This window comes from Python bivittatus, unplaced genomic scaffold (genome assembly GCF_059951505.1).
Source record: "Python bivittatus isolate LINGU-HERP-01145 unplaced genomic scaffold, Pbiv_v1 ctg000080_np1212, whole genome shotgun sequence".
In the NCBI taxonomy this organism is placed as follows: Eukaryota; Metazoa; Chordata; class Lepidosauria; order Squamata; family Pythonidae; genus Python; species Python bivittatus.
Window position 1 is genome coordinate 77584244 of NW_028277035.1, and position 14334 is coordinate 77598577.

Genomic DNA, 14334 nt, shown 5'->3' on the forward strand with positions numbered 1-14334 from the left:
GCAGCGTTCCAATTATTTTGTCAGTCTTTATCCTTGTTCGTATTCTCTTTCCACTATCTTCTTGATCTCCAAAGCCCTTATCTCTTTGCTATTAAATAAAACAAAATTAAGCAGTTGCAGCAAAGTGTGGTTCTGCTCAGTTTCTCAATGAGTCAGGCTTTATTTCAAAATATTTTATATATTTATATATTTGTAAATGATACAAATAAAAATGGTCGATCCACATGTATGGGACCATTGTCCATCTTTCAGAATTATGAACCTTGCTTCTGACGAACTGCTTGCCAATGTCTTCTCTCTCTCTCTCTTTCTTCTTCTTTGCTGTCCACTCTGATTCATTGTTTTCCTAGTGTGATTTGGCTCTACACAAGCAAAGCCATTGCAGTTTCCTCTGGTACAGAGTTAAAGTGCAAATTAAAAACAAAACAAAACAAAAACCATTTGGCTTGTAGAAGCTGGAGATGGTTTAAAGTTTAAAGATTTTTGCCCTCTATCTGTCAGGGAGTTCCTTCACAGGCTGCCGTCAGAAGAATTTTTGTTAGGTCCTCGGGTGAATCTGCAATGACAAACCAGAAGAGAAAGGATTATGCTCAGCCCCTTGCAAAACACCTTGATTCTCCAGTTCAGTGGATGGAGGCAGATCTTTCTCAAGCTGCATAGCTAAGGTAGAAGTAGCCAAGATAGTGTGCTTAAAACAGGCCTGGGAGAAGCAGAGAATGGGGAAAAAATACAAGAACTCGTCTGTCTGGATGTTCTGATTCACCTGGAGAGGAGGCTGAGGGGGGCTGGTGACTTCTCTGTAGGACCATCCACTCCCATCCAGCCATGGGGTGCTGTGCCTCCATGGCCATTTCTCCATTGGCTGCTGGAGAGAACAGAGCTTCACCTGACAGCCAAAATTGTCTTTGTGGCTGCTGTAGGAATACTAGCCTGTAGAACACATTCCACCAGGTGAATGCTTTTGACCTCTGCCACCGCCTACCCTGCCTTTATCTCTGTACAGTACACAGAGACCACTTTGAATTTCCTTTGCTTTCAGATGCAGACATCTGATGTTATACTGAATCTAAACTACCCATCCCTGAAATTCTGTTTGTTATGAATGAGGCAACAACAGTCAGCAGTCATCCACATTTTCTGCAGATTGGGTTAAGATATGGCCAAGCTAGAAGAGTTCTTTTTCAGGGAATAAATCATTTTTGAGGGTGCCTTTAAAAATTCTAGTGAGCCTCTCACTTTGCAATTTTCTAAAACTACCTTTGGGAAATATAAGGCTGAAAATAGCCAGAATGGTTCCTTGTAAGGGGGGGGGGGGGGAAAGGTTGCACATCATTATATGTGTCAGTACCCACTCTTGCACCATGTCATGCTGAAATCAACAAAGGTAGTCAGTCATTTAAGAGAGAAAAGAAAAAAGCTAACGTTTGTACAAAGGGTCAGGAACAGTTTCTAGAGTAGCAGGAATTCAGGAGAACTTTGTCAATGTTGGCCTATAAGTTCTTTCACGGAGATTTTAATTGAGTTTGGGGAAAATGGCAGCAAATCTTAGAGAGTTTTGGCTGCTTCCTCTCTCTCATATGAAAAGCTTGGAAGACCTATTGATAAGGTTTTGATTGATTGATTGGTCGATTTATGTATTTATTATCTATTACATTTATATGCCCCCTGATTCCCAACAACTCTGAATGGTTTCTTCCCTGCCTTACTAGATGCTCACAGGAAATCTCAGAAGTGTAGGACTATTGCCAATTTCTAACAATATTTTAATTATATATAGATATATGTATATGTATATGTGTGTGTGTGTATATATAATATTGTTATATATATACACATACATACACACACATACGTACATACATACCCATGATGTTGTGAAAAAGCAGGTACCTTGTGGATATTGTAGTAATATTATGCAATAGTTAACAAAACTTTACAATAGCCTCCTGAAAAAATTGCCAGCCACCTGAAAAGGTAAGAGCTGCTTGCTTTATAACTCTACATTTTTTATGCAAATTACATCCAGTTCTGCTGAAAAACAGCAACCACAAAATTAGTTGCAGTGGTCGTGTTTTGCAGTAAAAAACAAAAAATGGTCTTGTGGCATCTGAAGACTAACAATGTAATTATCAGATATGTTTTGCGGACCACCATGCAATTTATCAGAGGCACAGAGTATAGTCCTGGGAAGGAGGCATATACTGTCCATGCAGAGGGAGGGAGGGAGGGAGGGAGAGAGAGAGAATGAGAGAACGAGAACGTAGCTCTTAGTGGAGAAAGAGGGAAGAGACGAAAAATGGTAAAGGAATGGGAAGAGACAATTGCTTTAGAAGCAACTCTGTGGTACAATTTTGTGTTGAATATCTATTTAACTTACATAGTGTAACAAGAAATCTTGGCTTTATTCAACCCATAAGAAATACATTTACTTTGGCTGAGGTATTTTTCTTATGTTAATCAGTGGGAGAATGAAGATATATTTGCTTGGAGCTTCCAGATCCAAGCAACAAAACTGCTTCTCCCTCCCTAGCTCCATCCACTGCCTCTTTGCCCACCACCCTTCCCCACCATGTTCATGAATCATTTGCTGCTGCTGTATGGTAGAGTGGGGAGGAGGTAAAATAAAATGGCCTTTTTACGTTGTGGTCCTATGCGCAGTTACATGGAGGTACACTTATGTCAGTCCTGGATATTAAACAAAATTGGGGAGATTGGCCAGGTAGATGGATTTGACAGCAGATCACCACCACCACCACCACCACCACCGCCACCATCATCATCATCATCATCATCATCATCATCATCATCATCATCATCATCATCATCATCACAGTCTCAGTTCTTATTATGGCCTCTAGCAGCATAGAATAGCCTCAGAAGGACTTTTCTTCTTCCTCCAAAATGCTGTCTTGTTCCAGGAAGCTCACTAGAAATATTCTGTCTGAAGAAGGTATATTTCTGAACAACTTCAAAGTATGGGGATTTGTGTACTACTTTTCAGCTGTCAAGTAAGTTCCTATTCTGGATCAATGAAGCATTGCCTCTTTTATTGTCTCCATGTGTCTTTCTTGCTAAGTTGATTTCCCATATATATACTGGGATGAATTGGGGTTGGAGGAGGGGAGTAGAACAGGAAATAGCACTCTACATTATCCAAATTTATCCCCCTTCCCTGGCTTTGAGTTGGCTTTTCCTCTTCTCCTCCTCCAGGCTAGATGTGTTTATTGTTTATCTGTTAGATGTGTATCCTCTGAGTTCAAAGGGGATCTTATATGGGGATTTCCTTTCATTTTATTCTCACAGCCATAACCTGTAAGGTAGGTTGGGCTGAGAGACAATGACTCTCCCATAGTCACCCAGTGAGTCTCCCTGACTGAGCATGAACTTGAGTCTTAGTCTCTCCAGTCTTAGTCCAACACTAGCTGAATGATATAGAAGCCCACCCTTCACCAGGAAAATGAGTACCTTTTCTACCTAAGATATCAATCCTTTTATTTCAGTCATCAGGAGGAGAGTAAGAATGGGATTTCAACAACTGACAATAATTTTACAAACCAAGATGAGAAAATCAATGATGTCAGTACTGTTTACCACTCAGCGTGCCTTAGATGTGATTGTCATGTATTGGTGTTTACTTAATCACCATGTCATTTCTCATTATGTACTTAACTGAGTGCTGTGTTATTTAGTTGTGGACTGATTATCTCCTATGTCTAACCACATCTTCTCTTACTCTTAGTGCTCCTAGAAGTGAAAATGGATTCATTCTGTCTGGCAAACCAGTTTGGACACATAGCAAAGATCTGAGGAGAAAGCATGGCCATTTTCATCAGAGGGTTTCATGCCTATCTAGGGGAGTCCCTTGTTTTCCTAAGAAATGTGGGATAGTACCCAATTCCCCAGGTAACAGATGGCTTGCTATACAGGTCTATGGAAGAAAACACCACAGATATTGGAGGAGGAGGGACAGATGGTGAAATGGCACATGAACAGAGGCAGAAAAATAGGTTTTTTCTTTTAGTTTCCTCCTTCTAAGCATAAAAGCCTGAACTTTGACATCAGACTCTTGTAGTACACCTTGTTCTCCTGAAATGCTCAAAGTAAGGGAAAGGATGCTTTGTACTGATTCAGCTTTTGATGGCAAAAGTGAGCTCTAAATAGCTCATCTTTTGTCAGAAGGAAATAAAATAGGTCAACAAGTGACTCAAGGCTGGTGTTGGAATAGGTCTTTAGCTGCCCAGAATATTTTCTTCACCAACTTCTGATTTTTGCTAATTTCAGTTATGAAGGGAAGGCTGGAAGTGTCTAGCCTGACCCAGAAGGTACAGGGGCACCAAAGGTTAGTAAGGAAGATCACCAAATAGGCTAGCAGCTATTAAAACAATGCTTCATTTTCATTATGAAATAATCAAATGTGTTTTCAAAGTGGCAGAAGGGGAGACTGGAGGAAGGAAAAACATTAAATGTTTCCTCAGGGATTTAGGGTATCAAACTAGTCTAGTGGTATACTGTAACTGCAACTTTTCAGAAACTTAAATGGGGAGGAGGAAAACAGACATTAGGGTTAGGGTTAGGGTTAGGTTGCTAAAAAAGAAACTTCCTGTATGATACTTCCAACAGGCTGATGTTAATTAGGTGTTAACTCAGGGAGCATTGTCAAGGTGCCAACCATCCCTAGGGTTGATTGTATCTTTCCTCACCCCACACAAGTTGGGAGAGCCAAGTCTTCAATTCCCTCCAAAAAATTGGGAGGGTAGGGGCCTGCCTCACCTGTGGGGAGTGTATTCCATAGGGTGGGGCCAGTGGCATATTATTATATATTAGCAAGCAGCCAGGGTTACTCACCCCTTTTTTTACACTTTTACACAGCAGGAATGAACAACTTTTCTTGAAGTGACGGATGCCCTGGGCCTTTGAAGAGCATGAGGGGACTTCATTCCCAAGTAGCATACAGAGTTTGGGCAAAGAAGTGGATGGGAGCAGGACAAAAATGATGTTTGATTTAATGATAATGTAATTAAATGAAATTAATTAAAAACAAGTAGTATAATCAGCTCCCCCACACATTCAATATTTTCTCCCTTCTGTCACATTAAAAAGTATAATTCAATAGCAACATTTGGAAGGGCTCTAGGGAAAGGGATGGAGGTTGCACCTCCCTGCTTTAAATAAATTAAGGAGCTCATGTGCCAAGCAGGATGTAGGGACAATCTGGCATGATTTTTCTTTTCTTCTAATGAAACAACCCCCATATTAAAATGGCTGTTGCATGTTGTAACAATTGTTACCATGCCCCTGTGGGAAATTGTGGGGAGGCTGGGAAAGTAATGGGAAAGAAGACATAGACAATGAAGAGACTGTAGGTTATCTCTCTGGCAGCTTATCTCTTAAGCAGCAACTCAGCCCACATGGCAAGGAACTTGGGAAGAAGCAATTCAAATCATTCAGGGGTTTTGCCTGAATGAACTCATGAGGGTTGGAAATTCCTCTTGCAGTTTCCAAGACTCTGCATTTACCCCAAGACTAGCATCAAAGAGACCTTCCTGAAGTCAATGTACTGTAACTCTTGCTTCCTTGATATTGCCTAGTTGTGTGGGGCTTGACAGCCCCCCTTTCAATGCACAGCTTGCCAGGTTTTTAAAAACCACTTTTCAAAGTTGTCTCCAAGCCAAACTGCATGTAGGTAATATACATTTTTATATTCCTTTTCTTCCTAAAGAAGCCCAGAACTGTTGTTCAATAAATAATCTTCAATAAAAGAAATAAATAAAATAATCCAGTTAAGGTAAAGGGGCATAATTTGAGGCCCAGGGCTGGTTGTGGCCTATAAAAGCCTTGAGTATAGCCTCCGACCTCCTAAAACTTAACCCTAAGTTTGTAAGGTGACTGAAGGGAAATGATTAAATACAGTATGCAATTGAAGATTAACTGTAATAGTTATATTTAATTAATTGTATTGAATTTAAATATAAATGAAATCAAACATAGTGTTTCCCTGGTGCTACTCACTTGTTTCCCCTAGTTCTGCCTGTACCTGGAAGTACAGTCTCCTGCCATGATGGTCAATGCCAAACAAAGCCCCAAGTCATTTTTGAGTGTGTCCTATAACATGACACACAAAAGACACATGTTGTGTTGACTCAACCATTATATAACCGTGACTGAGAGGCTCCTCCTTAAGTTTATCCCATTAAGTTATCCTCACAAATGGCAGTGTTTTCTGCAATGTTTTCAAGCAGCAAATAAAACTTATCTGAAATATATAGTATACTGTAAACAAAGTTATAGGAAAAAAAAGTCCTGCCCAGAAAGATTTTTTTAAAAAAAATCTAAGACATGGTGGGGTAGAGCATTTTGAAACATTTAGGTAGAGATTCACAGGAATTTAATTGAAATGAAATGCAGTAATCCATGCACAGTTGAATAAGCCATATATTTGAATATTAACAAAGCTTCTGAATGCCTAAAAAGAAATTGAGATGTTAGGTATTAATCCACGACTAGTGAGAAGCAGAAAAGATGCAAAGAGAATGAATGGAACCTTACTTATAGATTATTGTATGCAACACAGATGGACTGAAAATATACATGAGAAATCCTCTTCTGCAATGCTGCAATCCTTCCTCTAAAAGCTATATGACTCTCCATGCTCAAATAGTGATTTTCATTGGAAAGAAGGTGAAGAAATGTCTACACTAGCTGGACATACCATGTCTACTGAAAAAAATAGAAAAAGATATGGTTTACTGGGTCTAATCTAGGGCTCTAACTCTGAGACTCAGACTTCTGACATGAGGGAAAAGACCATAATTTTAAGATATTATCAATCATATTTTTTTTTATATTCATGCATTTTCCCCTTTATTGAGACACCTATTGCCCAGAATGTTTGAAATTTGCTGAACAGATCAGAAGCCATATTAATACAGAATAAGTAGTAAAAATGGTCTTGTTCTCATGTCATGCTTAACTGGATCAAGAAGCATTTAATATGTCAAAAGAATACCCTAACCATAAACCTGACTCTGATATCTAACTCAGAGGAGCACAGTTTTCATCCCAAACAGCCCAGGTCAGCCATGCTGTGTTGTGAAAATTGATGACGTTAATAATGGACTGCCCTTTTGCAGTTCCAAGACAGTAACAAAGTCTTAGAGTGGCACTGTGAAAGTGGGGTTTCCCAAGGAACTCCATCTCTTTTTTATGTTTTACCATATATATAGCAGAATGTGTTGGGGCTTGGTAACTCCCACCTTAAAAAAATATATTTGGGGGGAGGGGACAGGAAGTGACAGTTTGCCAGATTCTTTTGCAGCTGCTGAGAGAACTCAAAAATGGCCCCTACATGTCTGAATCACTGGTGATCATGCACTGTTGGCAAACAGGGTAAGTTACGGTCCTATGAGAAGATGACTTTGTAGGTTCTACCATACAAAGAGAGCCAGCGAGTTGTTGTTCTGCCTTCTTCTTTAGAAAATAGAGAATAACATGTATTTTTAATTCCTTTTCTGTTCCAACTCAGGTCACTTTGGATCTAACATCATGTTGCACCCAAATCCATAATGTTTGGAGTAAAAGCTACCCAACCTGTTCTCACAGTCCTGATTTCTACCCCTGACTAGGCATGGAACTTCTGAGAAAGCCAGAGAAGAGGATGCTCTCATATGAAGGCAAGGGAGAAAGGGACACCTGGCAGTCACTCCCATTTTCCGCCAGTATTATTGCAGCCAATTGAAGGTGTTTCATTATCTGAACCTACAGTGTTTTAACATCCAGTGATAAGAAAAACAATGAGAATAACAATCAGAACTGAGCTTGCTGACAGACTGTTATTTTATTCCAGGTTGGGTGGTGGGTAGTAATTATGTCTATGAAAATGACATGGTGATTTGGCTGCCTCAAAGAGTTTGGTGGAGGACTTACCTCTGACCCTGTCAGGCCTAAGATAAGGGTTCTGGTCCCTGAATAGAAGAGTGGCTTGCTAACCTTTTTCCAGAGATGTGAACATGGAAAGGTTGGAAAGGGAAAAATAAATGTTCCCACCTGTGTTCCTGTGAGCTGTACGAGGAGGAATGGAAAACAACTTACTCTAGTGGTCTTGACTTTATTGCCAGTTGCACACATCCATCCTGAATTGTCAGGTAATGTCTTGCATTCCTCACCCTCTAGGCAGGGCTCCATCTCACACCACCATTTCCCAATGACTATCGATGCTGAAAGAGAATGGACAAAGCATTGTGAATGGACTTTGCTGCTGCCATCATTTTACTTTGCTTCATGAAGAAGATCCTTCCCAAATGAACAGAGCTGATTCAGTCCTACACCAAATGCACATCCTTTAGTGAGGACTGAGAGCAGATCTGGCACGCTCCAATTGATGATAGGTCATCAGTCCACTTATGGGATAAAAAGACAGCATACAGTAAATGAGAAATCAGAAGAGCCACAGGGTAGAAAAGGAACAAAATCCACTATGAATGAAAAGGAAGGGACACGATACCTCTGAGACCAAGCAATGCAATTCAGATCAGAGGGTGCCATGTACAGGCTCCGTAAACAGATTTATGCTTAATTTATGTACTTTGCTGTTGGGAGAAACATCCTGTAGAATATGAAAAAAAAAAAATCTCCCCCAGGCTCTTATTAATTCAGAGATTCTTTCTGTATTGGGAAATCTTTTTTATTCAGGTGAGCAGCGTTCTAAAGCATCGAAGGAGCCTTTACAAAGTGGGAAGTTTGTCTGCTGAGGATATTATAATTCTTTGTGAAGAGGTGAAATGAGCTATGTGAGATGACCTTATGGGTGGGGATAAACATATGCTCCCTCCAGGCCCTTTGGTATCCACCCTGATTGCACAAATAACAGCTGCCTAGGCCTACTGGGTGCCTTGCTCCTCTCACCAGTGTTGCGAGAGCCACACATTGTAGAATAAATTGGTTGAACATTGTATTATTTTATTGTAATGCTTTGGAATATGAAGGCTCACACTCTGGTATTGCCACTTGCAATTCTGAGAGCAATCTAAATAAGATAGTGTGCTATGGAAACCATGATACAATTTACAGCTTGTTTTGGGAACTAGATCCATTCTTTGCCAATATACCTTTGCCAATATATTTTTATCAGATAAGTTTTTTTTTTTGCATTATTTTGTATTAAATACATTGACAAGAAAGTGTTGCAAAATTGCTTGTACAAGAGATGGTGTAGTGCCTTAAAACCATATAAGGATTATTTAACTCCAAATAAAGAAATCCTGGTTCCTTCTGCATTTAGATGATACAGTGATGCCTACTGTGTTCCTACATAAAGGCTGATCTGCATATCCTGCTTGGCCCAGTAGAAGGTCAGCACCCTTACTGGGACCTTGATGTCATTTTCAACCTGTGTGTAGCCCACTGTGAAAGCAACTTGTACCCTCCACTCCATTTTATCTGACTCCATGTCAAAAGTAGTGTTTTCCAACCTTGGCTGGCAGAAGTGATGTTATTCAGACAGTCTGCTGTGCAGCATCTTGTTAAAGGCAATGCCTCAGCTCCAGCAGGCTAGTGTGTGCCTACTGACTATACAGATCCTTGTCCTCCATGGCCCATTCCCATCTCCTTCCCTCCCTCCCTCCCTCCCTCCCTCCCTCCCTCCCTCCCTCCCTCCCTTCCTTCCTTCCTTCCTTCCTTCCTTCCTTCCTTCCTTCCTTCCTTCCCCCATTTTTTGAAAAAACTGTCCTTTGTTGTTTTATTTTCTTTTTAAATTGGTCCCATGGAGATGATTTCAAAGCAGAGAAGCAGACAAGAGACAGCCAGTAAGGAGGAAGGAAAGACTGTAAGAAGGAGAAAGGGCAGGACAGGGAAGAATCCTGGGTGTATGCTTGGATGTGCTACTATGGCTGAGTACAGCAAGGAAGCAAGCAAACTCCAAACCTCTTACTGACAGTCATAAAGGAGATGGAAGGGGGGAAAACACACACACACACACTCAACCCCCCCCCCCGCTTCCCGCATTTCTTTTCCAAAGACGATGCCTCCCAGTTCTCTTGAACTGGAATCCAGTAAAGTTTTGGGCTTGCTGAAGCTCTCCTAAAGGAGACTGGGAGAAGGTATCTGCTGGACTGAGTGCAAAGTCTAGGGTAAACTTGACAAGAATTTGCCAGTATTTCCCTTCTAACTTAAAAAAAAAAAACAGTAAAAATTGAGGTGGACTCAAATGTAGTGAAAAGCTCATGGTGAATAAGCAACTCTTACACTGAGCAGGCGGCTGAATTTGATGTCCTCTAAGTTACTTTTTAACTGAACACTTTTGTGACTGCTGGATGTCATTTGCTCATGCAAATGGAGCCCACATGCCCTCAAGGAAGTGCCCATGAAAAGGAAAGCGATTGGCACTTGCGTTCCCGACATGGGTGGGAGAGATAAAGAAACAGGGAGATCTATTAACTGGAAGTCCTGGTAACTGCCATCAGGACAGAGGGCCTGGCCAGCCTTATTGTTAAATCTTGAAAACCAGGGAGTTATTTCTTAAGCTGGCCTTGTTTTCAGCTGGTATCAGCATGAAAGACAAGCACTTTAAGGCTGATTAAAGAATAATTTTTTAAAAAAGAATACTTCCTGAGAAATTCAGATTCAGACCTCCTGCTTCAGCTTTCTTGAACGAGAGGGAACGGTGGATGCTTAAGAGTCTGTATAGTGGTTTTTTAAAAATGTACATTGTATGATTATAAGTGAAGGTAAATATGTAGACCTCCTCCTCCTCCTCCTCCTTCTCCTCCTCCTCCTCCTCCTTCTTCTTCTTTAAATTTATTGGCTTCCCAACTCCAGTGGACTGTTTGGTTTGTGTTCCAAACTGCCCCTCACCCCCCCCCCCTTCTCTCTTGCACACATACATACAACTTCTTGATAACTGGAAAGACATTACACAGGATTATCATTAAAAAACAACTGACTGATTAGGAAATTCTCTCCCACTGATGAATTATCAAATGTCCATCCTGAACTATTATGGAGCAATCTGCCAGAAAGGACTATTCAGATGCTGTAACAGTTTGTTTTTTTATAGATCACAAGTAGCGTTTTAGTCTTAATAGAATATGTTTAATGGAAACATGAAGGCTGATGATGCAAGTTGAGGTCAACATTAAGACATTTGAATGTCGACTGCATCAATGCAGAAAAGCATGTATGACTGCACGTGGTATACCTCTCGAGAATGCTCAGAGATAATATTTCAAAACTTATGACTCCAAAAGGAAGGGGGAAAAAATCCTCTGCAGAGTTTTCTTCTTATTTATGATAGCTGTACCTGAATGGAACCAATTTCTGTTGTAGGTGAACTTGATTAAAACAGCAAATAAATATTCAGGCACCTCATAAAACCTGCAGCTGGCACCAAACCTTTAACATAAACATTCACTTGTGGCAAGGAAATGGAAGCAGGTCAGCCCAGAAGATGTCTTTAATAGAAATCTCAGCAGGGCTACAGGTTATCCAGTGTTTCTCAACCTTGCTGCTTTAAGCTGTGCGGACTTCAACTCCCAGAATTCTGGGAGTTGCAGTCTGCACAGCTTAAAGCTGCCAAGGTTGAGAAACACAGGGTTATTCCTACAAACTAGCTAGGATAGGATAAATGTCAATTATACCAATAGAAGACAAACCAAAACAAACTTTTGGATGACAATGCCTGCAGGCTAGCAGTCTAATTCAATCTTTCAGCATGTAGGATGCCTGGGGTCTGATATCTTCTGCCTCACAGGAATATGGCTTATCGCTTTCCTAGGCAGAAGAAACTTGGGAAGATGCTGCCCAAGAAAATACTGGAGTTTTATGATTAAACTTGCAGCTGGTTTGAAGTAAACACCGGGCTTTGAGAAATAATACAATATTTGAAAATAGCTTCAAAAAGAAAATGCCTATACCCAAAGGGTTTTTAAAAAATAATTTTATTAAACATTATAGTTAAACAGATAAAAACTAATATAAACTACAAAAAATAAAAGAAAAAAAGAAAATGCAGAAAAAGAAAAGAAATATATAAAGAAATGACTTCTTCCTTTATCACAACAAATATAAACAATTTTAACAAGTTATCACCTTCTCATAAAATACAACGAAGTAACTCTTCATCCCATATGTCATCTCATATCTATAAACAGATCCTTACAACCTCATCGTTCAGTCCTGGTCAACAAAAGTCCATTAAGGGTTGCCAGAGATAATAACATTTCTATTTTAAAGTTGATCAGATAAACCCACTTTATATTCCTTACTTTTACTTTGAACAATCTTGATCTTTAATCCCTTCAGATAGTGTCCTAGAGCTTGTTTTCATTTTTTCTTTGTCCATTCTCACAAATTCCATCAGAACTTTAACAGATCTCTTTTGTTGGTCCAATGTAAGAAAGTTATCCAAGTTATTATTTTGGTTTGCCAGTTGTACATCCCTTTCAATTACTAAGACATCAGCCAATTTCATTTGTATACCCAGTGTCACATCTTTTTCCATATTGCTCTTGCAGCCTATTTTCAAATCTATTTTCAGATCAGTTCCACTCCTGTCCGGCAAAACTTGTTCCCCACCCACAACATCTCTTAAAAGCTATCTATCTATAATGGCAGACACTTTTAAAATTAACTTCTGGATCCATTGCTCACAAATATCCTCAGACACATCCAGTGCTAAAGTATTTTGCTCCATTCTGTGTTAATAAGTCAAATTTAAGTGTTCTTCTTTAATTGTAATCTTTAGTTCCCTCTGGTTCCCTTTAGTGTCCAGTGTTCAAAGTCTCATCCTATCATGTTTTCTTTCAAGAATTCAAAACAGCAGCATTTTCTCATGGGAAGGATTCCCATGATCATTTTCAAAATCTTATTTCACATCCATTTGGACCACTAGTCCATTTATAACTTTCCGAAATCAACATTCTAATCACCCTTTTGCCGCTTATTAAAAAAAAAAAAGTTTCCTTAAACTTTTCTTTAAAATTTCTTTTATTAAGGATTAAAGGAAACTCACCTGGTGTATCTTATCAAACTTATCAATCGGATGGTTCTTAATAACTGAAAAGCATTTCATAAGCAATTTCCAAAAGTGATTAAGAAATGAGGCTCAACAGAACTTTGTGTCCATAAGGCTACATTGTGGCTGTGAGCTTGGTGGATATCCCTCGACCCCCAGCCGCTCAATTCACAAACTGGCTCAAAAACCTCAGTTCCTGTAGTTTACTCATGAGGAACAGCTGTCTGGAGTGCAAGTGAGTGATCTCATGATGTCTCCTTTATCTGGAGAGATTTGGCCTGCCAGAAAACCCTGTCTGGCCGCCAATCTCACCAAATGCCGTCTCTGCTTCCTCTGAGACATCTAGTTTGCCACGAGTCCTCACTGATGAGTTCTTGTCACTGTAGGTTTGTTTAAATTGTCTGAACAACTTACAGCTGGAAACACGTCTTTAAAGAAAAAGAAATTTAGACTTTTTTGAAATAAGTTATTTGTACCAATGTCTTAGGTCACATGTTGCTTCTCAACTTAAAATGCCAATTTGAGAATTAGTATCTGAATGATATCAATATCTTATTAAACACATGGCATCTAGACAATATTTCAGACTCATACTGATATTTGGATGTGGATTTTTCTGGATGTGGATCCATAGTCTCCATCAGATGGATATGGGGTGGGCAAAACATTTCACAGCTTTCTTTTCCCCAGAACCCTACTGTGCTTCCCAAAAGTTCATTACCTAAGATTGGAGAAGTATGAACAATGCACGTGGGGCTCCCAAGGAAAGAATAAATAAGAGAAAACAATCTCTCCTAGTCATCTCATATTTGTGGAAGGATAACTCTATATCCAACCCATTCATAACAGAATATTTGAAATAAAATACCTGAGTCAGATTGCACATTAAGCATGAATGTACTGATTTGAGCTTTCATCAATCAAACATTTCATCCCCTAAAACTGGTGTAATCTTCAGTTTACCTCCCATTCACAATACTGCTTTCAGTCTAGATTTTAAAATGATATGCAGGGTAGCCTGTTCAGTAAGAATAGGACTGCAGTCATTCCAGAGTTAAATTATATGCAACTGTACATACCATGCAAGTAAGGTAACTCATTTATTTTCTTTTTTTAATAGAAAAGAGAGGATACAGAGGGAACCAAGATTTTGGTTCTGTTTTGAAAGATAGGAAGATCAGTAGGGTTTTTTTTCCCTCCCAATGAGTGATAGCTGAAAATCTACCCAGAGTTTAAGACTACCAGATCTTGGCTGCAAAAATTCAGAATAATATAGGTAGTGGTGAAAAAAAGAATTGTTGGTATCATTTTGTTACTATCTAGTGGTC

At 39.5% G+C, this 14334-nt stretch overlaps 1 protein-coding gene across 2 annotated transcripts in view; it reads right to left on the reverse strand.

Moving 5' to 3' along the window:
* Nucleotides 1–532: 532 nt before the first annotated feature.
* TAFA1 (TAFA chemokine like family member 1) overlaps nucleotides 533–14334 on the reverse strand; it is a 375509-nt gene continuing 361707 nt past the window's right edge. For both annotated transcript variants that reach the window (XM_088134795.1, XM_088134794.1), the window contains exons 3-4: nucleotides 8089–8213; nucleotides 533–556 (exon numbers count right to left, since the gene is read on the reverse strand). In XM_088134795.1, coding sequence (XP_087990921.1) covers nucleotides 539–556; nucleotides 8089–8213 — 143 coding nt within the window. In that variant the 3' untranslated portion in view covers nucleotides 533–538. The remainder of the gene's footprint in view (nucleotides 557–8088; nucleotides 8214–14334) is intronic.